General features: G+C 41.5%; 2 protein-coding genes across 25 annotated transcripts in view; one reads left to right on the top strand and one right to left on the bottom strand.

The window, feature by feature from the left end:
* Ttc19 (tetratricopeptide repeat domain 19) overlaps positions 1-25,166 on the top strand; it is a 31,540-nt gene extending 6,374 nt beyond the window's left edge. For both annotated transcript variants that reach the window (XM_085695087.2, XM_048448218.3), the window contains 4 exons: positions 2,242-2,336; positions 19,833-19,987; positions 21,748-21,910; positions 22,721-25,166. In XM_085695087.2, coding sequence (XP_085551213.2) covers positions 2,242-2,336; positions 19,833-19,987; positions 21,748-21,910; positions 22,721-22,854 — 547 coding nt within the window. In that variant the 3' untranslated portion in view covers positions 22,855-25,166. The remainder of the gene's footprint in view (positions 1-2,241; positions 2,337-19,832; positions 19,988-21,747; positions 21,911-22,720) is intronic.
* The window catches only part of Ncor1 (nuclear receptor corepressor 1), a 156,206-nt gene continuing 153,741 nt past the window's right edge, over positions 24,378-26,842 (bottom strand). For all 23 annotated transcript variants that reach the window (XM_048448195.3, XM_048448196.3, XM_085695065.2 and 20 more), the window contains one exon: positions 24,378-26,715. In XM_048448195.3, coding sequence (XP_048304152.2) covers positions 26,528-26,715 — 188 coding nt within the window. In that variant the 3' untranslated portion in view covers positions 24,378-26,527. The remainder of the gene's footprint in view (positions 26,716-26,842) is intronic.

The raw sequence follows: 26,842 nt of genomic DNA, 5'->3' as shown, positions 1-26,842 counted from the left end.
TCACCCCTAATTCTCAGCTTTGGCTAAGCAGCCTTTGTTCTATCAAAGCAAAGGCTTCACTTTATGCCAATGGCGCTGGTCTCCTGTGAGTCACAGCGAATTCTTCAGCTCCAGCTGATGAGAAACCACAGAGTCTCATTACAAAATAGCGCACACACGGCCCTGACAGTCCTTGTTTCCCCTGCAAACGTCACAAGTCAGGCGTCATTCATCTGCACCTCTACAACATCCTCATCTCCCAAGCTCCCACAGCAGCCTGTTAAATTCTGAGCATTGAGTGGCTTTCCCAGCTTCAAGTGTCAGTGTCCTTCCGCAGTTGTCCCCAAAACAGCGTGGTCAGGTCTGTCAGCCATACTCCATGGTCCTGGTACCAATTTCTGCGTTAGTCAGAGTCTTTTGTTGTAGTGAAACACCATGAACAAAAGTAACCTGGGGAGAAAAGGGTCTGTTTAACAGCTGTTACATCACACAGTATCACTGGGGGAAGTCACAGCAGGATGCAAAGCAGAAACCTGGAGACAGGAACTGAAGCAGAAGCCATGGAGGAACACTGCTTGCTGGCTGCTTTCTTATAGACCTTGTAATCACCTGGTGGTGTAGGCACCACCCCTATCAATGAGCAGACAAAAGAATGCCCCAGTGTTTGCCTTCGAAGCCAGAATCAGGGCATTGTTTCAGCTGTTCTTCATCTTAGTTGCTTTTCTCTGGGTTCTAGATGGCAAAACATTACCTGGCACAACTTTTCTTCCCTTTGTCTCTAGGTAGAATTCAAAGGGGGAGCACATGGTATGTAAATCAGGAACATATCTAGACAGTTGTATTTAGGGCATGAGTTTAGGAGAGAAGTAAGGTTGGTGTGCTTTAGGTTTTAGCTGCTGCAGAGATTTGATGTCACATCAAGCTTGATGCAGTTCAAAAAAGTTGTTCTTTGAGGTAGAGGTCCCAACCCTGGCTTCTCTTCTAGTCAACTGCTCCATTTTCATTAGCCTGCTAGTTTCTCTGCATGTTGATTGGGCACTAGATAGGCTGGAACTTCTGTGGGACTTTGACTTCAAGTCTTTCTGGGCTTTGAGATATAGGCTTGTTCTCTAGCGTATGGCTAGCCTGGATTTTAGACAGAAAACATAGAATAGCTCTTGACTTAGATCTTGAGCTTCAAGTTTGGCTGGTGCCAGAAAACATTACAGGTGTGGCATTCTGCAGGACTAGATGTTAATGCTATCGCAATTCCTCTGACAAGTAGAAGCTCAATGCAAATAATGCTGAATGCTGAAAAATAAGATTTGTAAGTCTCGCAGAACTGAAAGCTTTTAACTGTCTATTAGCAATTAGTACTTAAGTTAGTTTACTTTTTTCATGTTGTTTTATTAAGCAAAGCGTGAGATAAGAAAACACATTGCCAGGCTGTGGGGCTTATAGAAACTGAGTGTTGGGGTAAATATAGGTCAGTGTCAGAGTGCTTGCCTAGCATGCGTGAGGCCCTGGGTACTGCAGGAAAAAGGCTGAGATAGGGAGTTGTCTGTAGACCTTTTACTCAGACAGCATTTTGTGGTGTCCTCTCTTGCCTTGGGGCTGGGAGGCTTTATTCAGCCAAGGTTTGGGACTGGAGAGGGAGTTTTATCCTGAGAATAAAGCAAAGCACTGGCTCATCAGATCCCTCCTAGCTGAGCACTAGAGGATAAAGATTGAACTTTACAATGTCAGTTGTGGTAAGAAAATAGAACCAATATGGAAGAGCAAGAACCAGAGTTGAAGAAGGAATTTCTTCCTCTTCCTTTGCAACTCTGTAGAAGCTATCCAGTGTCAGGCTCGATGCTTCAGGGCCCAGGACTATATGTCAAGCCTTCCTGTGTTATAGCTAGTATTTTGATTTCCATAGAATAATAATAATAATAAAAGCTTAAGTCAAAACACAGCTTAAGAGAAATGTTCAGCCCCAGAGTTTCCCAGAAGTGTATAATGGCAACAGTTGGGAACCTCAGGGTGGGGCTCTGCTGCGTGGAGAGACAGACTGGAAACTATGGTGGGAGATAATGAAAGATAATGCTACACAGCATGAAAATGTTGACAGCATCCCTTAATTAACTTAAATAAATGATTTCAAAGCAATAAACTTTGGAGAAATATAGATTGACAACCCAGAGATAGAAACTTCCCAGTATTGATAATGCTTAGACCAGAGCTGTAAAGAGTTTGAGAAAATGTGAGCACAGCTGATTGATTGTTGATACTTCTTTCTAGACAGGAATTCGCCCTTGCTGGCTATGAATTCTGCATTTCAACTCTAGAGGAAAAAATTGAAAGAGAAAAGGAATTAGCAGAAGATACTATGTCAGGTAGGAAAATTTACTTGTGTAGGTGTTGGGTTTTCTCCATAAGTTTACATTGCTGAATGTTCCATAAGGGAAAGAACTGCGTTGCGGGTGGGCAAATTATCTGTTCTGGGAAGTAAGTGGCTGTCTTAATCCCACTTGAAGTAGGATGTTTGTTTATATGACTAGACCTCTTAGGTGGCAGGTTCATAAATTCGCTGCTAACTTCTGCTACATCTGTAATTCTAGGAAATTGATAAATATATAAGGAAGTCCTTTCTTTTTGTTCAGTCGTTTCTTAAAGTAGAGCTGGATGGGAGAGCACTTAGCTGCCAGGTACCAATCCCTAGATTAGGGAGAAAGAAAAGGAATCTAAATAGGCAGCAAGTTAAAGAAGAAGAGAAAGTTCATGTTCATTAAGGTCATCTGCACTCATGAAGGCTGGGGGCTTTAAAGTTCTCTGTTTGTTTGTTTGTTTGTTTGTTTGTTTGCTTTTGTTTTGAGGCAGGGTCTCATGTCCTAGCTGGCCTGGAACTTGCTCTATAGACCTCTAATTCTGAGATAACACCCATCTCTGCCTCTTGTGGCTCAGATTAAGGGTGTATGCCTCTACACCTGGCTTTTGTTTGGATTTCTTACTTGATTTGAAGTACTAGGAATATGCAGGTTTTGCATTTATAGAGAAACTTGTTAAATACTGACTCTGTGCCAAGAGGTAGCAAGATGCTAGGAGACCATGAGCAACTTTTCATCCCTAAAGTAAGACTCCTGTGAAGAGTTGTCTTTGCCTTGTGTCTTCCAACTCTTTTGAACATAGTCAAGTGTTCTTAGTAGCTTTGATTCATGGGGTCACTGTCTCCTACAGGAAACAATACTCCTTGACTTCTGGGACATCTCACTGATCTTTCCCCTTCCTCATCCTTATTTCCAGATGGAATCTTCACCTGCTGCTTTTCCTTCTGGTTCACACCATAGGAAATGACATGTAGTCCCATAACATTTAACTATTATGTTTATACTTCCCACTGGCTCCAAGACAGCACTGAGGGATCTGGTCTTACATTTGACTAGACTATTTAATGGTTATCCAACATTAGGTTTGTCCAAAATAGGTCTCTTGATTTCTGCTGCCCAAAAGTTTCTTCCCTGGTCAGCCCCAGGTTAGTAAGTGACACCAGCATTCACCTATGAATTTTCTGTGAGTTCTTCCTTATACCTAGTCTACCAACAAGTTACTTTAGATCAGCTGTGAAAACTCATCCACATTAGACTCCATCTCTCACTCTCTTACCCACTGATTGTGTAGGCCATCATCTTTTGGTCTGCATACTGATCTCAGTTTTTTCTACTTGCTTCCCTATACTCCCTCAAGTAATTTGTTGTCCACACAACAGGAAAATTAATGCTTCTGTATTGCCTTTAGAATAAATTCACAATCCTTACAAGCATCCATGGTCTGGCTCCCACCTGCCTCTGTGGCATCCTTACCTTCTGTCTCTTCTCTGTGCTTGTTTCACTGACCACATTGCTCTTCTCCCTGGTCTCGCACGTCTCGCGCCCATACCGCCTCAGGCCTTTTCATTCAGTAAGCCTTCTCCCTAGACTGCTCTCACCACTGCCTCTTCATTCAAGTCTGCTCAGTGTCTTCCTCAAAGATCTGTCCTGACGCAGGCATAGAAGTGCATTTTTGTACAACTCTTTAATATTTGTCTTCTGTGCCAAAGAAGATCAGGATGCCATCTGTTGTATTAAATCCTTAGTGCCTGGAAGAGTGCCTAGCACCTAACAAGGGCTCTCTTCCTTTTTCCCTTCCTCTTCTCTCTTCCTCCTCCTCCCTCACTCCCTTCCCATTTCTTTTTCCTCTCCCTTCCCTCCTTCCTTCCTTTTTCTTCTCTCTCTCTCTCTCTTGGATGTGATATTGCTGATACAGACTGGCATCAACTTATTTATTTATTTATTTATTTTGATTTTTCGAGACAGGGTTTTACTGTAGCTTTGGAGCCTGTCCTGGAGCTAGCTCTTGTAGACCAGGCTCGAACTCACAGAGATCCACCTGCCTCTACTTCCCGAGTACTGGGATTAAAGATGTGCGCCACCACCGCCCGGCGACTGGCATCAACTTTAAGGCACTCTTCTGCCTCAGCCACTTCACTAGTGTGAGCCATTATCAGTGGCCCTTGATTTATTTCACCTCTGTACCTCTTTTTCTCTCTCACTCTGTCCAGGGTCTCATGTATCCCAGGCTGGCCTCATAATTACAAGTAGAGCCAAGGATGACTTCATAGTTCTCAACATCCTGCCTCCACCTTCCAAGTGCTAGAGATATACTATACTGATTTCTGTTGTGCTGTGGATGTGCTAGGCAAGCACTTTACCAAGTGAACTGCATTTTTAATCCTTTGATTAAGAGTATAAAGCTTCATCATACTCTTATATACCTTTATTAAGAGTATAAAGCTTGGGGCTGGAGAGATGACTCAGAGGTTAAGAGCACGGGTTGCTCTTCCAGAGATCCTGAGTTCAATTCCCAGCAACCACATCTGTAATTCGATCAGGTTCCCTCTTCTGCCATGCAGATAGAACACTGTATACATAATAAATAAATTAATTAAAAAAGAGTATAAAGCTTTTTCCAACTTCAAAAATAGTTTCTAATTTTCTAAACAAAATTCTGGAGAGCATTACAAAAACAGTGAGGCTAATCCTGTTGCCAAGAAAGTGCAGCTGTTTACTTTCTATTATAACCTGACTTTTAATAATATACTGTGAAAATATACTTCTTTTTTTTAGGTAAAAGAATGCTTGTTGGAGATGCAAGCAAATTTCTTTGTCTGTGTGTGAATGTGCATGCTCACGTGCACGCATTGAAAGGACAGTCCTGGGTGTTGTCCTCAGATGTTGTCCTTTGTGTTTTGGGAAGTCAGGTTTACTCACTGTCTTAGAACTTGTCAAGTAGCCTAGACCAGTCATCAAGCCGCTATAACCCTCCCACCTCTGCTTCCCTAGTATTGCTATTACGAGCATATGCCACCATACCTGAGTTTTTAAAATATGAATTCTGGCATCAGACTCTGGTATGGTAAATGATTTGTCAAATTCGACTGTAATGGCTCATGCCTGCATTTTTAGCATTTGGGAAGCTGAGGCAAAAGGATTACTGTGAGTTTAAGAACAGCTTGGGCTACAGAGTGAGACTGTCTTAACAAAGAAAGGGAATACTGAGGAGATAGCTTAGTCCATAAAAGGCCTGCCATGCCAACTTTAGGATCTGAGTTCAGTCCCCAGAACCCATGTAAAAAGGCATGATGATGGATGCTTAAAATCCCAGTGTTGGAGACAGGAGGATCCCTGGGGCTTCCTGGCCAGCCAGCCTAACCTTATCAGTGTTTTCTAGGTCACAGTGAGAGACCTTGTCTCAAAAACAAAGTGGACAGCCCTTGAAGAACATTATTGAGGTTGACCTATGACCTCCAGTGCAGGCATACCAGTCATACATGCACCTGGCCCATAACAAAAACACAAAATTTGTGTGTGTTCTGTATGACTAGCCCTGTACCGAAAGGATATTACTGAAAATGACATTAAAAATTGGTCTAGGTTTTTTTGTCCCTCATGATACATGTGTAATTATTGAAGAAAACATAAAATAATGATACTCGGGGAGATAGCTCAGCTGATAAAGTGCTTGCTTTGCAAGCATGAGAACTCAAGTTCTATCCCTGGCGCTGACATAAAAAAGCTGTATTGGTACAGTTCTCCAGTAATAACAGCAGTGGGGGGTAGGGATGGGAATCTTGGGGACTCACTGGCTGGCCAGTCAGTCTACCCTAGTCCCAGTAAGAGACCTTGTCTCAAATTCGGGGTTAGCAATATTGTCCTTAATGTTTGACAGAACATACAATTCAATTACAAAGTAGCTTCTGTGGTTTAGAAGAGCTTAATTTTTTTATAATATGTATACCAAGTGCAGAATGATTTAAAAATTAGACATATCTTCTCTCTCTGGTTGTTTGAGATTTGTAATTTTATAGTTCATTTGTGTTTTTCTGCATATTTTATTTTAGTATGAATATTTATTTTTCTTTCAACTTAGTTTCTACAGCTCACATTATAGTATTAAAAGTCAAATGTATTGGAAGACTTACTTTAAAATAGCATTTCCTTGCCACACCCTGCCCCATCTATTTTCAGCTGTGTGGGTGCATGCACTATGAGTGGAGGCCAGAAGTCAGCCTGGGATGTCATTCCACCTTATTGGTCTCCTTGACCTGGAGCTTCCCTGTTAGGCTCGACTGGCTGTCCAGCATCCCCAGGACCCACCTCACCTTTCCATTTAAGTGGCCGCATCCCTAACTTTTCCAGTGTAGTCTCTGGGATGGAGTGCAGGGCCTTGGGTTTACTTGGCAGTGCTTACTAAGCTCTTGTATTTTCCTGAAAGTATAAAATCATTATTTCCTAATTTTAATTTTTGAAAGCTGTTGACTTACTGAAGAGTTATGATTATAATCTTTAGTTGTTTCTATATATAAATAATATTACTTGCTGAGCCAGGTAACATGATTATATAATTTATTGCCAGTCTTATTTTCAGCATTTTGTTTCCTTTGGAGTTAACTTACTTTCTTGTTGCTTTAAATTTTTATTTTAAAATAATTGTATTATATTCATTTATTTGTGTATGTGTGTACATCCCCAGGTATTCATGTGTGCAGCTATGTGCCTGCGAAGGTCAGTAGACATTTTGTGGGCTTGGCTCTTGTCTTAGTTCCTTTGCTGTTGCTATAATAAGACACATGACAAAGATAACTTATAGAAAAAAGGGTTTATTTGGGGCTTATTGTTTGAGAGGATCAGAGTCCATGACCATCATGGTAGGAGTCATGGCAGCAGGTAGGCAGGCATGGAGCTGGAGTTGTAGCTGATTTGGTTAAATTAGTTAACCTCTTGCTCTCTAGCAGGAAATTAAGAGCAGTATTCTCTTTGGATCTTTGGAATTGGAGGAGTTAATGTATATAGGGCATTAGAATACTGACTGATATATAGTTGCAACTCAGAAGATGTTAACTATTAGCTTTTATTATTGTGATAAGGCTGTGTGCCCCTTTTTGAAGCTTATTCTGTAACCTTATCAGCTTTATATAGAATATAGATCTCTTGTATGGTGAGGCTTATCATTTGTTTGTGCTTTTCTTGGCGGGGGTGAGTATTATGGTGTGTGCTTGGAGATCAGAGGACAGCTTGGGTGTCATTCCGACCTTGCACCTTGTAAGAGACAGCGTCTCATTGTTTGCTGCCACACACTAGGCCAGCTGCCCTTGGAGTCCCAAGGTTTTATAAGTGTGTATAAATGAGTCATATAGTTTGTGTTGTATTTAGGGTTTTTTGTGATGTGCATGACACTTAATGTGTATTTCATTTGTTTTTATTAAGTTTTTTACATAGAATTTTTTTTGCTTGTGTCTGTGTGTGCATATAAACTCATGAGTGCAGGTTCCTAGGGAAGCCAGAAGAGGGCTTGGGAACCCTTGGAACTGGGGTTACAGGCAGTTGGGTGATGGGAATTGAACTCTGGACCTCTGCAAGACCATCACGTGCTCTTAACTGTTGAACCATCTGTTTAGCCCCAACTTTTATTAATTTTTAATAAATACAAAATAACTATCTTGTGCCAGGCATCTGTTTAGCCCCAACTTTTATTAATTTTTAATAAATACAAAATAGTTATCTTGTGTTTGGATTTGAGTTGCAGGAAGTGAGGCAAAGGCTGGTTACTTTGGGGCTCAGTGCCCTGAAGTCAGGCAGGCCACCTGATAATCTTGATGCCCCACTGCTTTTCAGTTTTTCTTCCTGTTCTAACTTTCAAAAGAGTTTTAGTATGTTTCTTTTTAATTTAGCTAGACATTACTTGTAAAGTTGACTACTAGTTTCTTATAGGAACTATCATTAAGAACAATTTTCTATTTACTGGATGAGTCTTGTAAGAGTAAACATGGTTAAATTATATTGAGTGTAAACATGTGGTAACAGCTCACACATGCTACTTTCATAGAAATGTCTCCTAATTTTCACAGGACTTGACATTTTTCTTTTCTTTTTTTTAAATATTATTTATTATGTATATAATATTCTGTCTGCGTGTATGCCTGAAGGCCAGAAGAGGGCACCAGACCTCATTACAGATGGTTGTGAGCCACCATGTGGTTGCAGGGAATTGAGCTCAGGACCTTTGGAAGAGCAGTCAGTGCTCTTAACCGCTGAGCCATCTCCCCAGCCCTTTTTTTTTCCTTTATTACTTATACATTCACATTTCTTCCATTTTAATTTTGTGTGTTGCACATATGCCATGGGGAGCACATGGAGGTCAGAGAATAGCTTGTGGGAGCTGACGTCTCCATTCTGCACTTCTCTGTTTTCAAAGTCTGGTTTTCAGGCTTAGTGGCAAGTGCCTTTACTCACTGAGCCTCCTTGCCAGCCAGCCCTCTCTTTGTTTTCTGAAGATTAATTTGTATGTGTGACTTATGGGTTTATGCCAGATGCATATGCATGGACAGTTATGGAGGCCAAGAGTATCAGGTGTCCTGGAAATGGAGTTAAGGGTTTTGAACTCCCCAATGTAAGTGCTGGGATCTGAACTTTGACCTCTTGAACAAGTGCTCTTAACCACTGAGCCATTTCTCTAGCCCCCACACCCTCAATTTTCTTGATTGAACTCTGCAATACCAAGCATACCAAGCATTAATAAAACTCACTGAGCCACCTTGCACAAGAATGAGCTGGGCGTGGTGGCACTTGACACTAGAGAGGCAGAGGCAGGAGGATCTCTTTAAGTTCGAGACCAGCCTGGTCTACAGAGTGAGGTTCAGGACAGCCAGAAGTTCTGTCCTGAGAAATAAAACAATAATAGTAATAGTAGTAATAGCAATAAACAATGAATGAAATGTGTGAGTGGATGAATTTGAAATGTTATTTTCTCAGAAGAAAGTTATAGAGTAATTTTCACATTGATTCCTTCTTCTTTCCCTCCAGAGTTTCATTTGTTTTTTCATATTTAAACCAAAATACTGGTGAAAAGTAAAGTATTTGGCGTATAGTATTTGGTTTCATGAGTGTTAAAACTTGGAGGTTGAGTTTTAAGCATCTGTTACTTGGGTAGATAATTTAACATCTTTGTTCTCAGTTTCCTTATCAGTGAACTATGAGTAGTGGCCCACCCCAGCTCTAAAACTGACCATAACACACACACCCTGCGAGTTCTGAGCCTGCCGGGAAGTTCTGGATTGTGTTTACCACTCTCAGTGTGACAGCCCGCTTAGTGAGCCATAATTTTTTCTTGGCTTTTGTCAGGTTTATTAGACTTTCAAAGGGGCAGTTTTAGGTTTCATTAATCTTTTTCTGTTTTCCTGTTTTGTGTGTCATTATTTTTATCTTAATCTCTGTTATAATTGTTCCTGTCTGGAACAATTTGCTCTTCTTTTCTAGCTTACATGAGAAATTAGGTTACTGATTTAAGATTTTTCTTTTCTAACTTAACCTGCATTTTACAAATGTTGATACATTTTTGTTTTTGTTCATTTCCAAGTATTTTGTAGTTTTTCTTATACTTTTCTTGGTAGCTTAAGATATTTAGGAAGGTGATTTATTTTCCAAGTTTCCTTCTGTTCATCCTGACGTATTCTTGTGTGACAGATAGGTTGCTGTATGTGCTCAGCCCTTTGGATTTACTGGCATCTGCTCAGATGAGGTTTGCCCTGACGAATGTTATATTTGGTATCTCTCTTTGAGTACTAGGAATTGAACCTTGGACCTCGTGCCTGCTAGGTACTGGGTGGAATGTTTGAAACACTTCTTTCTTAAGTCTGACTGGTTTATAATGAATGCTGTCCAAGTTTTCTCTGCCCTTACTCATTTTGTCTAGTTTTTCTAGATGAGATTCTATAGTGATCTTTTTTCAAAATCAGTTTTTTTGTGAGCTCCTTTTCCTGCCCCAAGCCCAGCCACTGACTGCCCATATTTCTGATAACCGCATAAGAGTTCCAGGTCTCTTTATAGCAGACTAATCCCTCACCAGAAAAACAGATTTTCCCTAGTTATTCTCACAGATTTTAGTTTATATATATATAATCTTCAGTCTTTGCTGAGTACGCTTTCACTGTCTTGTGTCAAAGCTGTGGTTTAATTTCTTCCATTCTTAGCCTTTCTTGTCATATTTTTGAGACTTCTTTTGTTTGTGTTTGTCCTTATAGACCTAGAGGCAGCTCTCTCTTTCCCTTTGGTTTGTGTTGAAGTAGGAGCTCTCCAGAAGAATGAAAAGTCTTTAGTATCCCACCTTGACAAACTTCAGTATTTTACCTTGTTGCCTTAGGATCTTTTGTTTTGTTGCGTGCCCAGGTATAATTACTGTCCTTAATTTATTCTTGTTTACCTATTGTGTGTGTGTGTGTGTGTGTGTGTGTGTGTGTGTGTGCGCACGCGCGCAATACATAGAAGGACTAATGTGTTTTTAAACTTTATATGAATGACATACTGTTACTTTCTGCTATTTGCTTTTTCTATGGAATGTTTTATTGTGGAGATTTTTTTATACCTAGTTCATTATGTGCCATGAGGAAGGAGAGAGACAACACTTATTAGTTCCAAAGATGTTATTAAATCACACAGGTCACGGATGGATCAGACCTGCAGGACAAGGACCCTGGAGCCTTGTTTCCTCTGACAGTCCTGAGCAGGGGCAGGAGCAGGTTTATAAGCATAAAAATCACAAACATTTGTTGCCAAGTTACAGTTAAAATTTCCACCAGTCAGAAATCAAAGATTAGGGACTTTCCTTGTATGTTCCATAATTGTCAACCAACATACTGTTGTGGGATAATGCTCTTGTACACTATAAAGATTTGCCACTTGTATTGCTTTAATGAAACACTAACTGACCAGTAACCAGACAGGAAGTATATGCAGGGCGACCAGACTAAGAGAATTTTGGGAAGAGGAATGGCAGAGATGCAGTCGTCAGTCAGACGCAGAGGAAGCAAGATGAGAATGCTGCTCTGAGAAAAGGTGGCTAAACATAGATAAGAATTATGAATTAATTTGAGATGTAAGAGCTAATTAGTAAGCTTGAGCTAATAGTCCAAACAGTATTGTAATTAATATAGTTTCTGTGTGATTATTTGGGTCTGGGTGACCAGGAAAAGAAAGTACAGTCTTCATCTACAGCATACAATGCAAACTTTCCAGTCCAACCAATCAGATTCATTTGTTTCATCTGTTGTTAAGAATAGCCATAATGTTTCTAGAGAACTAAAGATGCATACCGACTGTTTCTGTGGTTAAGGGAGGAGGTTATTCAGCCACTGGAAAGTTCTCAGGTATAATAGAGTCTGAAGTCAAGCTTCTTTTGTCTGTTCCCTTCATTCCTTCTTGTCTTATGACTAATGAAATGAATCTTCAAATAGGGAGTTGTGCTGTGCCCTTAGAATCATGAGCTTGACAGTGCCTGTGTGATCTTGAACAGAGCATGCAATGGCATAGAGTCCCAGTCATCACCACATCTAATGGGCCCTAACCATAACCAGACCTATGGGGTCCCAGGCATTAACAACTCCAACCCCATAGTCAATGCCCCCCCCCCCCCACTTCCATCTTCAGATACTGTTCTGCTGGAGAAATAACCCCTGCTTGGGCTAATCAGTACTACATATGCTTATTTGAATGCATCCTAACCCCACAATGGATTGACTAGAACTCCTTGGGTCTGTTGAAGGCTGGGCCCCATAGGTCTGATCATGGCTGGGTCCCTTAGGTCTGGTGATGGCTGGTGCCTCATAGGTCTGGACTCCTTTTTGGGGAGAAAAGGCTGATCTTTTATTTTATCAGAGGTCCTTTGGGTCTAGGAGGACTGGGCAAAGCTAGTTTTCTGGATGGTGAATTCTGTTCCTGGGTCTTTGCCTATCTTGTCTGTTCTGATTCACCAGGTTAGCCCTGTGTCCCATCTAAAAGGGAGAAACAAATCCTAATGTTTAAGGATAGTTATGATGGGGTTGCATGTCCTGGGAAAAACATAGAGTTTTCTTCTGTGTGACTATCCATGTGTTCATCACTATTGATTCCTCAGGCTGGGGCCCAGGTCTCACATCCCCAGTGGTCACGCTGAAATTGACCTTCAGTGGTACCTGTGAACCCCCTTTCCCCCGGGCAGACATAGTATTGTCTCCCTCAAAGTTGTCTTACTGCTTCCACCCAATGGTCCAACCATCTTCAGGACATTTTTCCTTTTGGGGGGCATGGAGGGCCTCTGATCAATTCAGTGGGAGGTGGTGATGGCTAGAGTTTGGTCTATGGTAAGTTTGTCATCATTCTTGACTAGTAGGACAGTGGCCGTGATAATTTGTAGGCATGGGGGCCAACCCTCAGCGACTGTGTCCAATCTTTGGGTAGATAGGCCACAGGTCTCTCCAGTTTTTGAGCCAATACTGCTTTGCCACCCCCTGATTGTCGTCTACAAACAACTGAGAAGATTTAGTAATGTCTGAAAGGGCAAGCCCTGGTGTTTACCAAAGAGCTGTTTTAAGGCATTGAAAGCCTGTCTGTCCTCTATTCAAGCCTTCCCCTCCTTTGGTGGATTCATAGAGAATCCAGAGGTGGCAATATTCCACTGAACCCAGGAATTCCCTTACTTGCCTTTTGGTTGTAGGTTGGGGGTATGTTGGTTCTGGTTTCAGTTGAGGCTGTTGACAGCCAGTGCTGTCCATCTTTTGTCCAGGACCTCAGGTATTCTATCTCAGGTGCAGAGCTGTGCTTTCGTAGCAGACACCTTGTATCCTAGCTGGTGCAGGGTCGAGAGGACGTGGGTGGTCGAGTCAAGACATTGCCCTTCTCCTTTGCTACAGTTAAAAGATCATCTACATTTTGGAGGAGATTGACATTGGGGTGTTTTCGGTGGAACTCAACTAAGTCCTGGTAGAGAGCCTCAGCAAAGCGTGTGGGGGAGTTCTTAAAGCCTTTTAGTCTCATCCAAGTCAGCCTTGTAGTTTGAGTTTTATGTCTTGTTTAATAAAAATCATTTACTGTGTTAAACTCTGAGAGATACTTCCCTCCAATTACCTACCTAGTTTATTTTTATAACAGCAAGATGTTTTATTAGAACATAAGGTTTATGTAAGTTTCCAGACAAGCCGTACGAAAGGATCACATGCTTTTCTTTTTTGAAAAGGGCGGTCTATATTGACAGCAAAGTCATAGTGTTACTAGCAAGGGCTATAATGTTGACTTAATGTTTCCTTTGGTTTAAATGGTCAAGCCTGACCATTTAGATCAGTGGCTCTCAACCTTCCTAATGCTGCAGACCTTTAGTACCCTCATGTTGTGATTCCCCATCATAAAATTTATTTTCTTTGCTACTGGAATTTTGCTACTGTTAGGAATCATAATGTATTTAATCTTTATTCTCTGATGGTCATAGGTGAGCCCTGTGAAAGGGTCCTTTGACACCCCTCAAGGGGTTTCAACCCACAGCTTGAGAGCTACTGATTTAGAGCATTTGAAATAGGTTAGACTTGGCCAAAAGAGCATCTTTTCCAGAACTGGCTGAATGCTTTTAACGTGTGCAATTAGCTCATGAGAAGGATCACAGATACCTAATGGTTCTAGAACTTGGGAGACCGAAGTAGGAGGGTCACTCACATGAGTTGAGGCGTTGCGACAAGCCTAGGCAGTATAAAGGGAGGCCCTGTTTCAGAGGAGAATGGTGAGAGATGGGTCCACAAAATAAAACGACCTTCCCAGTCAGAAAAACAAGCATAAGCCTGCATCCAGCGAGAGAGTTCCCTTCAGTGTTTTATGCTAAAATTGGAGGAGGAAGGGAATACAAGTAGAGAACTCCATTTTAAAGAGGAAGATTTGCTCATGTGTGTTTAATCACCAAGGGCTGAAATCTGGGGTTTTGTTCCACGATGCTTTGTGAGACTGTATCCATTAAATGCAAACAAAAAGTGAAGATTTGGCAGGACAGAAGTGAGCGCTCTAGATCTGATCAATTTCAGTGCTTTCCGTGGTCTGGTCGAGGAAGCCTGTGGCTTTGTCAGTCTACAGCATCATTTGTTCAGAGGCTAGGATTGGGCTGAAATCCTTCAGCAGAACTGTGCAGATCTGCAGTGCTGGGGACCACTTGGCTTTTAAAGTGTATCTATATGGTAAATTTTGTTTATGAAACAGACTTTATCTGTTATTGGGTATCTGATAGTCGCTGTTCTTAAAGGGATAATCTTGGAAGCCAGCAATGACTATGTGAAAATAATGCGTTCTTACCCAGGTCTCGTATGTAACAGGCACTGATTCTGCCGGCAGCCATTGGGTTTCCTTGGTGGTCCTTCCTAGCAGCTGGCCAGCCTGAGTTTGGCCTCTAGCTTTGTTTCCTGCTTCTCTTTCTCAGTGAAGTCTGGTTTGCTTTTCAGGATGACATGAGATAGGGGAACCCCCAACCCTACACAGTCGTGTTGCCCAGGCCTGCCTTGTGACTTGTCATTTTCTTCCTGATTTATAATGGCTTTCCTTGTTGCATTTTTATAGTGGTGTTAATGTTTTTAAGTTCTGTAATTACAATTGATGAGCTTTATTATATATTTTTCCATATTCACTTCAGTTCCCCTGTTTTTAATTCTTTTCATTTGTTTACTCAACGAACCAATTACTAAAGAAATTAGAGCCAGCCACTCTGTTAGGAACTGAGCTGCTACAGAGTCATGACTGTTGTTTTTACTCTTTGGGGGGCCCACCAACTAGCCCCCAGATAAATTATTTATGGAGGCTCATTCTTAGTTATGAATGCCTGGCCTTAGCTGGGCTTGCTGCTGACCAGCTTTTCTTAACTTATCCCAGCTACCTTTTGCCTCTGGGCTTTTTCCTTTTCTTACTACGTTTATGTCTTATGTTCAGTCTTACTCCATGGCTGGCTGGGTGCTTGGCCCATGATGTCCTTTTCTTGTTCTCTTGCTGCTTCTTCTTCCCAGATTTCTCCTTCTATTTATTCTCTCTGCCTGCCAACCCTGCCTGTCCTTGCTCCTGCCTCACTATTGGCCATTCAGCTCTTTATTGGACCATCAGATGTTTTAGACAGGCAAAGAATCACAGCTTCACAGAGTTAAACAAATGCTGCATAAACAAAAATCACATACCTTAAAATAACATTCTACAACATATGACCTCTGGGAGCTGACTTTCCAGTGGAGGAAAGACATATTGAACACTGACAGTATGTTGGTGATATGTCTATATGTAGATACTTTTATTGTATATGTGGGGTATGCTGCGTATAATGTGAGGATTTCAGATCTGGCTCTTGGTTTTGCACAAGTTAGACCTTCATAGGTCCTCAGACCATTTACAGAGGCAACAGAAACTGGGCTCCCATGCTTTCCATTTGGGTTTTAGCTAATTCCTAACTGTGGCCTTTGGGAGCTCAGCTACGCCCAGCAGAAATATTCAGTCGTATTCTTGAAAATAAATGTCTTAGAGTCTGCTTTTCCCCTCTACCATTGTGTTCCAGGAAGTGCTGGAGATTACCTCAGCTGACTAAGGTAAATTTCAGCATAGCAGAAATTCAGGATGTTCCTGTAGCCAGATAGCTGTAGTTCTGTACATTTTCCTGTGTTTCCTGGGTACGTCTTAGGGTTTCTGTTGCTGTGGAGATGACCACAGGAGCTCTTATCAAGGAAAGCATTTAATTGGTTATTTAGGTGGCTCACCGTTCAGAAGTTAAGTTCATTATCATTGTGGTGAGACATGGCAGTGTGCAGGCAGATATGGTGCTGGAAAAGGAGCTGAGAGTTATACATCTTAATACACAGGCAACAGGAAGTGAACTGAGACATTGGGTGTGGCTTGAGCATATATAAGACCTCAAAGTCCACCCTCACAGTGACACACTTCCAGCAAAATCATACCTATTCCAACTAAGCCACACCTCCTAACAGTGCCACTTTCTAGAGCTTATGGGAACCAGTTACATTCAAACTATGGCAGTGTTGGGTGGGAGCTAGGGAGGGACTGCTGTTTTCTTAGAGATAATCTTTTACTAATGGAACTTCTATACTTACTTACTTTATAGATGTAGATTGTTACTGTGACACTTAGATTCTTGTTTAACTCACTTTTCTATGCTAAGGTAGTATTTGTACTTGTACCCTGTGCATTTGAGAATTCTCTTTGCTTATATTTTATATCAAATCTTGGTTTCTTCATATACTGACTTTAAGTAGCATATGTTTTTCTGTGATTAGAAGTAATATATGGAAGATATAATTAAAGTTTAGAGAAATAAATATGTTCCTCAAATGTCCCTCTGGGCTCTAAGTGGCCTGAACTTCTTACTTAGTTTTTATTAAACTATCTGATTTTTTTTTCTTGTCTAACTTTAGCAGTTTCTATATTTCGGAGAATCATGTTTCAGTAAATAAGTTCATGGGGCTGTACAGTTGGCTCCATGGTGAAGAGCCCTGCCGACTTTTCCAGAGGACCTGGGTTCCATTCTCAGCAGCCACATGTCTATAACTTGACTTCAGGGGTGCTGAGGCCCTTCTGGCCTCTGGAGGCACCGTATACACAGGTGATGCACAGACGTGTTCATGCAGGCAAACCTCCATATACATAAATAAAATAAAAATCATTGAAAATAAAAATAATTGAAAAAAAATTGAAAAAAAAAGTCCTTTGTGGACAATGAAATAACTCAGAAGGTAAAGACAGTTGCTTAAAATCTTGGTTTACTCCCTTTAACTCACAGAAGAAAAGGAGAGAAGTTACTCCCACAAGTCTCTGTGAACCCACACACTTATGCTGCCATTGCATTTACATGATCCCCTCATAAATAAGTGTAATAAAAAATGTTTTAAGCCATTTTTATACCTTGTGTGAAATTTTCTCTTGACAACAGGTAGAGAAGCCTTTTCATTATTTTAGGAAGTTCTTTTATAGTGCCCTTTCTCTCTCTGGTGGTGGTTGTTTTGAGACAGGTTTTTTACATAGCCCTGACTGTCCTGGAACTCACTTTGTAAATCAGGCTGGCTTTGAACTCAAAGAGCTCCTGCTGCCTCTGCCTCTTGAGTGCTGGATTTAAGATGTGGGCCACCATGCCGAGCTATGGTGGCTTTTCATTTGTCCCTCGTTCACGTTTTAAGAACTTTAATATTTTATCTATTTTTAAAAAGATTTGTTTTTATTTTATATATATGATGGTTTGTCCTGAGTTTAAATAAGTTTATTCTTTGTGTGCTTGGTGTCTGGAGAGACCAAAAGAGGCACCGCATCCCTAGAACTGGAGTTATTTATGAACTGGAGTGGTTGTGGAGCCAAACCTGGATCCTCTGCAACTGCTCTTAACCACTGTGCCCTTTCTCCAGCCCTGATTTACTTTATTTAAATGGGTGTGTTATATAATTGTGTGTGTGCATATATATATATACATTGTGAGTGGGTGGGTAGGTATGTGCACTTGAGTATAGGTGCCCTCAGATTCTAGAAGAGGTTGTTGAATCACTTGGAGCTAGAGTGAGCTGCCCAGCGTGGGTGCTAGGAACCAAACGTGTAGTCAGAATGTGTCTTGAATATAAAATGTATTTTTAAATTTTTTTTAAGAAAATATTACCAGCATTTTACCTCATTAATTGTAGTTTTTACCTTCTCTCCTTTACATGTAACTGTGATATCTTTGCCCTAGAATTGCTTGTCTCTGTTCTTTTACTTTTGTGGCTTGTTATTTGCTTGTTTGGTATTGACCTCAGAAGAGCCTCGCACATGCTAGGCAAGTGCCCAGTTCTCTGTCTAGTCTGCTGACATTACATTGATGAATGCATTTCATGGATGTATGATCAAAAAAAGACCATTTAGAAAATACAGAAACGCTTAAAGACAGTTAAACTGAGCATGGTGGCGCATGCCTGCAATCCCAGCAGTCAGGAGACCAAGTGCTGGAGGAAGGGAGGTGGGAGTGGGCGGGGTGCACACATTGCCATGCCCCAAGTTTTTCACATGGATTCTGGGATCTGAACTACACAGTCTTCATGCCTGTCCATCATACACTCTTGGCTATTTGGCCATCTCTCGAAACCATTCCCTACCCTGATTTATGAAACAGTGTTTCCTGACTCTCATGCTGACCTCGCTGTGTAGCTGAGGGTGACTCTTCTTATTCTCTCACCTCCACTTGCAAGTGCTGGGATTCTAGGTGTGTGCTACTAAACCTGGACTGTTCTGTGCTGGGGTCGAACCCAGGGCTTCATGAGCTCTAGCCTTGCCCTCAAAGTTAGTATTGACCTTTTATGATTAAGCAAAACAAAATTATTTTAGATTGCTGCTTTTTAAACTTCATTTTTTAACACTATCATTATTTCATTCTTCTGACTACTATTACTGTGCTCATCCACCGTAGCCTCATTGTTTTCTCTGAGCTCTCTTCAGGAGCTGGTAATAGTGTTACTTAGTTACATAGTATTTTTAAAGCTTTGTAGCCGTTTGTAAATTTCCTGAAACCCTTAAAAGATGGAGAAGGAATGCTAGCTCTGCTGGTAATTTAATTAGACATCTTCAGGTGGTAGCTGATAGTTTTCTTACCTAAAATTACCTAATAAGCCACAGCTGGTTGGTCGTGCCTGTAGTCTTTATCCTTGGAGGCTGAGGCAGGAAGATTGATGGAAGTTTGAGGCCAACCTAGGCTGTAGGGAATAAACAAAACAAAACAAAAAACCCATGGCTCTAAGTTCTTTGTGGACTTTGACTCATTCTCACTCATCGGGTTTCGACATTTTTTTTGAGGTCTTGTAAAAGCTGATAACACTGTTTTCTAGTTCTGCAGCTTTGTGCTCTTCAGGTGGTATCAGGTGTGTGAAGTTTGTAGTCAGTTCTGTCGGTGCCCAGCCCCTATTCTTTGAAAATTGGATTATGTCCTTTAAATCTGGCTTGAGACTAAATTTGACTTGTGACCATTACAGAATTCTGAGTATTCTTGGTTTCTTACTGCAATTTTTCTTATACTCTAATTTTTATTGTTTTTATTTATTGTTAAGTCATTCTACTTTAAATCTATCCTAATCATCTTTTATTTTCTTTTGAATCACAATTTCTCCCTGTAACAGCCCTGACTGTCCTGGAACTCACTTTGTAGACCAGGCTGGCTTTGAACTCACAGAGATCTGTCTGCCTTTGCCTCTCGAGTGCTGATATTAAAGGTGTGCACCACCAAGCCCAGCTACTTAATCTTTTCTGATTACTAGTTACCAATTTAAAATATTCAATATTTGAATAGATCTGTGAACTCCTTGATCTAGTCAAAATGGGGATGGGGTGTTCCATGATCTCAGGCAGCCTAATTGTCTTTTTGTCATTTTATTGGTTCATCCAAATAATGTCCTGTAGTGAGGACTGAAGCATTCAGTGGAATCTAGGGACCACAATGAAGGAGTAGATTGGCTGTTTTTTGTCACCTCTGTAAATAATGGTTATGTTCTCATGATGCTTTTCTTCCTTTCTTAGTGGAAGAGAAGGCCAATACCTACCTCCTCCTTGGCATGTGCTTGGACTCTTGTGCACGCTATCTGCTCTTCTCCAAGCAGCTGTCACAGGCACAAAGAATGTATGAAAAAGCCCTGCAGATTTGTCAAGAAATACAAGGAGAAAGGCACCCACAGGTAAAGGAGGAAGGCCGTTCTGAGGAATAGTGTGTGTAAGCCAGGCCTAGTGGTGCAGCTCTGAAGATGGGCTGTGGCCAAGTTAGTGAGATCCCATGTTAAAAGGAGAAAGAGAGGGGGCTGGAGAGATGGCTCAGAGGTTAAGAGCACTGACTGCTCTTCCGGAGGTCCTGAATTCAATTTCCAGCATCCACATGGTGGCTCACAACCATCTGTAATGAGGTCTGGTGCCCTCTTCTGGCTTGCAGGCATACATGGAGGCTGAACACTGTGTACACAATAAATAAATAAATCTTAAAAAAATAAAAAGGAGAAAGAGCAAAGGGCTGGGTAGAGTGGTAGAGAGCTTGCCTAGCATTGGTGAGGCTCTAGGTTCAGAGCCTAGGATCACTTACCAGTGTGGCCAGGCTGAACAGTGGTGAGGGTATAAGGTTTACATGCAGTCTGCACCCTTTCTTTCCACCGGCTCACCATACCCAGCCACTACTTGTTTCAAGGAGGGTTTGATATTGTTGGTCAGTCACTGGCTCTGCGTAGACCCTTTTATATTAAGCCATGGTGGTTTACACAGCAGTCTTTATACAGGACAGGTCTAAGTGTGTGCTTTCAAAGCTTCAGAATATGCAATCTCATGTTTCACAGGGGCCACAGACTCCTAGTGAGAATCTTATTTTTTTTTTCTCCTGGTGCTGGCGAGTAGACCCAGGGGCTTTTGTACTAGCAAGTGCTCTGCCCCTGACCTGAATCTCCGCACACCAATTAGAAGCAGTACCATAGCCGGACCGTGGTGGCACACACCTTTAATCTCAGCACTCGGGAGGCAGAGGCAGGCGGATCTCTGTGAGTTCGAGGCCAGCCTGGCCTACAAGAGCTAGTTCCAGGATAGGCTCCAAAGCCACAGAGAAACCATGTCTCTAAAAACCAAAACCAAAGAAGCAGCAGTATCATAACCACTGCATTACAGAACTGTCTTCCATACCAGTCAGAACCTTGTAAGTAAATGTTAGTTAATATAAGAGTATCTTTGCCTCCTGTGTTACTGTGGGAGGTGAGAAAATAGGGACTTTAATTTCTTTTTCTTTTTGGCAGGACTAAGGGATTAAACTTAGGGTCTCATAAATTCAAGGCAAGGGTTCTACCACTGATCCATGGCTATAGTCCTTAAAAAACAACTTTTAAGACCACTATTACAGAACTTTATATAGTTTTTCAAAGGAGGCAAAACAAAGCCTTGTTAGACTACTAAGTACAGAATTTAGATCATCTTTTCTTCGGGTAGATGCTTTGTCTGAATGCCTGCAGCCCACCATATAGAACAATGAGAATATGTAGAACATGGAATATTTAGGACTTAATTCAGATAGCCTGAATGAAATTTGGAGCACCAGCTACCTCTTTCTCTGTTTCAAAGTCCAGGTGATGGGTTTCTCCAGGAGCGGTGGTCCTGGCAGGAACGCTGCTGTGATGCAGGGAGGCGCAGATGCACTCCCCAGTGCTGCCTCCCACCCCTGCTCTAAGTCGATAACCTTCTAGAGCAGAGTGTGGAACTGACGCTGTCTGTAGTACAGTGTGGAGGATCAACAGGTGCCTGCAGTTTGCCCCTAATTCTGAGGAATCCTTATAAAGTTGAAGACACTGTGTGTGTGTGTGTGTGTGTGTGTGTGTGTGTGTGTGTGTGTGTGTGTGCAGTGTAACAACCTTCAGGCTGATGTTCTGTGTGAGTGTATTTGTAAAGAAAAGGCTGCTTTTTCTTCTTCTAGACCATTGTGCTGATGAGTGACTTGGCTACTACTCTGGATGCACAGGGCCACTTTGATGATGCCTACATCTATATGCAGAAGGCGTCAGATCTGGCAAGAGAGATCAATCACCCTGAGCTGCACATGGTGCTCAGCAATCTGGCTGCCATTTTGATACACAGAGGTAGGTAGAGCGGAAACAGACTGCCTTCTCAGAAAGGCATTACTGGACTTTGAAGTGAAACAATTTTTGGGAGGGCAAATGGCAATGAAGAAAACCCTAAATCAGTGGTTCTCAAACTGTTGTGACCCTGTTGGGTTAAACACCCCTTTACAGGGTCATCTGAGACTACCAGAAAACACAGATTTACATCATGAATCAGTAGCAAAATTACAGTTAGAAAGTAGAAGTAATTTTGTGGTTGGGGGTCACCACATGAGGAATTAGGAAGGTTGAGAGCCACTGCCCTGAGTTAAAAGGTTGGCTAAATAAGGGCAGAAAATGCATTTGTGTTGATGTACTATTTTGCTTACTTCACACAATTCCCACAACTCTGCATGACAACATGAAGGTAGAGAATACTTTACAGATACAGGTTTTGTCTCTGTAGTACTTTACAGACTTACATTGTTTTCACAGGTACAATTCCTCAGTGCTCTGAAGCCTCAATATGATACATCATTATCAGTTTCCTGCTAGTCCATATTACTCAGGTTTCCAAAAACTTGGGGTTATTGCCTCTATTGCATACACCACAATTGTGAAATCTTTGCCCAAGGGAGAGGCCACCATCATAAAGGGCACTAGTGATTCCACAGCACTAAGTACCTTTAGCTGACACCTACTCTAAGTTCATCTTCTCGAAACCAGTTGTCAGTATACGTGATGAGACAGTCCCCAGTAAACCAAACACACACCCTCACGAGGAGTGGGTTCTCTTTAGTCACTCTGAAAACACATATTTTCTTCTCCCCTTTCTTTGGGTTGTTTTAGAACGATACACACAAGCAAAAGAGATCTTCCAGGAAGCACTGAAGCAAGCAGAGCTGAAAAGAGATGAGGTTTCTGTACAGCACATCAGGGAAGAATTGGCTGAGCTGTCAAGAAAAAGTAGACTTTTGACTTAATTTTGTTGAGCTATGTAAGTTCGTTTTGTTGTAGAGAGGGTAATCTCTGTTAGCCCAGAGGAGTGATTGTTCTAACATGTCTGGATCCCAAGCGGTGGTGTGAATCATTGTTGAAATTCAGCTTTCTTCAACTCAACCTCGCTGAAGGACAAGTATACACTGCCACTTTTATTTCTAAATTTAGTTTACTTTGAGATGGGCCTCCAACTTGGGAGTTCTCCTGCCTCAGTCCCGCAAGTGCTGGGACTGTGCCTGGCCCTACTTGTGTGTGTAAAGTTGAAGCAGCTTCTACCCTGTACTGACAGTAACTTATGAGGGCTTGGTGTGAAGTGCCGCTTCCCAGTGCAGCGTGGGAGAGGCCGTCCATCTGGTCCATGAAAACTGTAGACTCTTAGGTGGCCACATTCTCCACGGTGTGGTCATTATACCTTCCCTAAGATTTTGGTTCCTGCTTTCTCTTCTTCATCCATTTCTGGCAAACAAGTTACTTGTCTGATAGCACAGGAAGATTTTGGTGAGTTCTTTTATAGTCTTTTATTCAAGCATTGCGAAATTTAATCAATATGGGGGAGATAATAATTCTAGTTGGCCTCCAGTAAGCAGCATTCACTTCTGAAGTGGAAATTAGGCACTTTGTCACCTGTCTGGGCAGTGAGCTTCCTTTACAGCCAGTCACACAGTAGTGTCGAGCTGAACCCGGTAACAATACTGACAACACTGATGCATGCCATTGGCAGTGTGGAACTACTGACCTGGATCCTACTTAGCAGCTCTGGCTATTTTGCAATCTCTGTATTCACGCCTGTTAAGTGGGAAACCAATTAGATTCTTTGTCTGATGACTTAAAATGAATTGACTATTATGCGGAAAAAAAATCTTAGTCACTGCCTCCGAGTACACACATACACAATACACAATTGGGTGCCTTTACCTCTACAGCCTGGCAAATGACCATTGCCTGAGAGAGAAAAGATAGGTTTTCTGGGTGCCCTGAAGGAACAGGTGGTGTTGGCATCCCCGTGGAGGTGGGTGACGTGAGCAGGATTGGCCAATGGGCTTTTGGTTCCTATGTTTGTACTGGGAGAATCTTCATAATAAACTAGAGACTATACAATATTGTATGTATTCTAATAATCTTTGAATCGTAGAAAAATAACTGAGTTACTAAAAGAAAAACCCTAAGGCCCAGATCCTCAGAAGTAAACCAGAATTTTGTGTTGTGCAGGGAGAGTTCTGACCATCTTCCATCTATGCTCATTCACCACTTACTCCCTAGCTAATGTGATCCTATTAATGAAGAATAACAAGAGAGATTTCAGTCACCCTTTGCTTTGAGAATGTTTTACTATTTCATAATTCCAGAGTTCCAAAACTAAAGTCTTAGGATTTTTAATCCTCTGTGGTGATCCACCTCCCGGTCCTGTGGTGTGGCTGGGAGACTGCGGTTCTCAGATAGACGGTCCAAGGTGCATGGTCCTGGAGCACTCATTTGCACTGTTATAAAAAAGGCAGTGAGACAGAGGGACTGATCTCCTTTTACTGATTACAACTTTAAACAATTTACATTTAATTTCATTTGAACTACACCATGTTACTGGAGTTTTCAGGGCATAAGGGGTAAGGTATGTAAGACAGAATCACAGCATATGAAAATTTAAAGTGTAGTATAAAATTTCTCACTAAATAGACTGGAAAATTGTCAGAATATTACCTCTACTGGAAGACCTTGATTTAGTTGTATGTGCATGTGTTTTATATATATATAGTGTTGGCCCACAAAAATTGCTATGCTACACTTTGACTTGTGGCTGACTTCCTAAGTCTGAGTGCTTGCTTCCTCCCTTAGTCTCACAGTAAGGCATATCTCCCCCTCTCTGGGTAAACTCTGAGGATTCTGTTCTAGTTGTTTTGAAATAAGAAATGATGCTTGATTTCATGTTGTATTGTGGTGAGCATGGAACAGTCTTCTAGGCTGAGCTATCCTAAACTGAACCAACCTGGAACAGTGAAAGACCCTCAGGGTCAGCAGTCATCATCATTTATGACTAAGTTCTAGGCTATTACTGGAACTTCGGGTGGGGGGTGGCTTTAATCAAACTTTAGTCTTCGGTATATTCATGACTATTGTTAAGGTATACTTTGGATACCCGCAAACTTTATGGGTGATAAGAATTCTGTCTCATTGTAGCCTTGGCTGGCCCAGAACTCACCTTGTAATCCAGGCTAGCCTTATACTTTTAGTGATTTGCCTGCTTTTACTTCCCAAGTGCTGAGATTAAAGGTGTGTGCTACCATGCATGGCTAAAGTTTAAGATCTCAAATGTCTGTCTTTATTACTTGCTAAGTTATATGGGCAAATTTGAGCCTGTGTCTCCATCTGTAAAAACAAAAGGGAGGGGGATTAGAAACCAGTGGTACAGATGCTAAGCGGGGCTCAGGCAGTGGTTCTAGAGACTGTCTCCTTTCTAGTTCTCAGTGGCATCATCCCCAAACCACTAAACGTCTGTATGTTGTGGGAGAAGCATGTACACCATGATAAAGCTGTGTGAAAACAAATCTAAAAACACACCAAGTCATTTTTAATAAAAACGTGATCCTCCAGTACCATCATTTAAAATTCAGTCTTTAAATTACTTGCACCTTGAAAACACTTTCCTCGTGTTCTGTCGGAGCAGAGCAGGCGCTGATGCAGATAGGAAAGAATTGTGTTCAGTGTTAGTTCAGGATGCAGCATAAAACAAGCCTGGAAGACCAAGGTTCTACACAGATTGTTATCTTTTTAACTCAGCCAGATATGATCAAACTAAAGAAAAGTTTCTATTTCTTGTTTGAAACCTGAGACACGAAGACTCTTAAGTCACAAATAATGTACTGTAGCTATGGACAGGATAGTCAAATTTATTTCAGAACAAAAGCTTTGTTGGGCTGCATCAAATGCAGAATACTTAGGGGCATGGCTAAATTACCAGTGTGCATAAACATTGAGGTATGCCTCAAATAAGCCTTTAAACTTTAAAACTGAACTCTAACATACCCGTGCAGTAAGTTTGTCTTCAGTGCTACTAATGAAAGCAAAGCCTGCACTGGAAACTCACAAAGACAGTTCGGTGCTCCTGCCCTGTGACCTCATTCAGCCTTTATGACAGGGTATGTGTTAAAAACCTAAACATTTCACAAGATTTACCGGCAAAGTTGAATTTAGAGGAAACAAAAGTACAATGCCCGTGACAGCCAGTACTGTATAACTGTGCTGTGTGAGGTTGTTTAGAAGGCTGGGGTTAAAAAGATAGACAAAAAATTTAAAAAATTACCCCCAATGTTGATGTGCTGATTTAAATTTAAGTACACCAGATACTACAGCAAGGGGGATACACTGCAAAAAGGTCCTCTATTTACAGAAGAGTGATTTAAAGACATCATGGTTTCCTTTACAAACAGGAACTGTCCACTTTTAAAAAACTCTACACTTAACCCTCCATTGTTATAATCCATTGAATTGCCTGTAGTAGAGGCAGGGTGGTTTTGTTTTTTTCCCATTTGATTTTCCAAATGAATTTCCATCATTTCTTCTTCATCTGTGGCCCTGGCTCTCCTGAGAAGTCTCTGGGCACAAATCATAGGAGGGCAGAATTTTTTTAATCTGCAGTTAAAATCAGAGCCAGAGTTTCTGTGGTCAGTCATCGCTATCAGACAGTGTCTCATATTGCGCTGAGAGCAGCGGGGCAGGCTCCCGCTCCCAGATGCGGTTCTGTTGATGAGGAGCTGCTTGGTTGATGGCAGATGGGGCACATGCAATTGGTGTTGGTGGTGTACTGCTGAGCATCCGCAGGGTCAGAGGGTTGTAAGGGAACTGAGTAGAACCTGACAAAAAGGAAAATGAGATTTTTAGTGTCATTAGCGTCCAATGCAATATTTACAGGATGGAATAGAGCAAGAGTATTACAGTAAATGGTCTTGTGATGCCTTGATTGGTTTAATTCTCAAAAGA

Source organism: Myodes glareolus, chromosome 9 (genome assembly GCF_982192425.1).
Source record: "Myodes glareolus chromosome 9, mMyoGla1.1, whole genome shotgun sequence".
In the NCBI taxonomy this organism is placed as follows: domain Eukaryota; kingdom Metazoa; phylum Chordata; class Mammalia; order Rodentia; family Cricetidae; genus Myodes; species Myodes glareolus.
The sequence above is the reverse complement of the archived record's forward strand: the minus strand, read 5'-3'. Positions and strand labels throughout refer to the sequence as shown.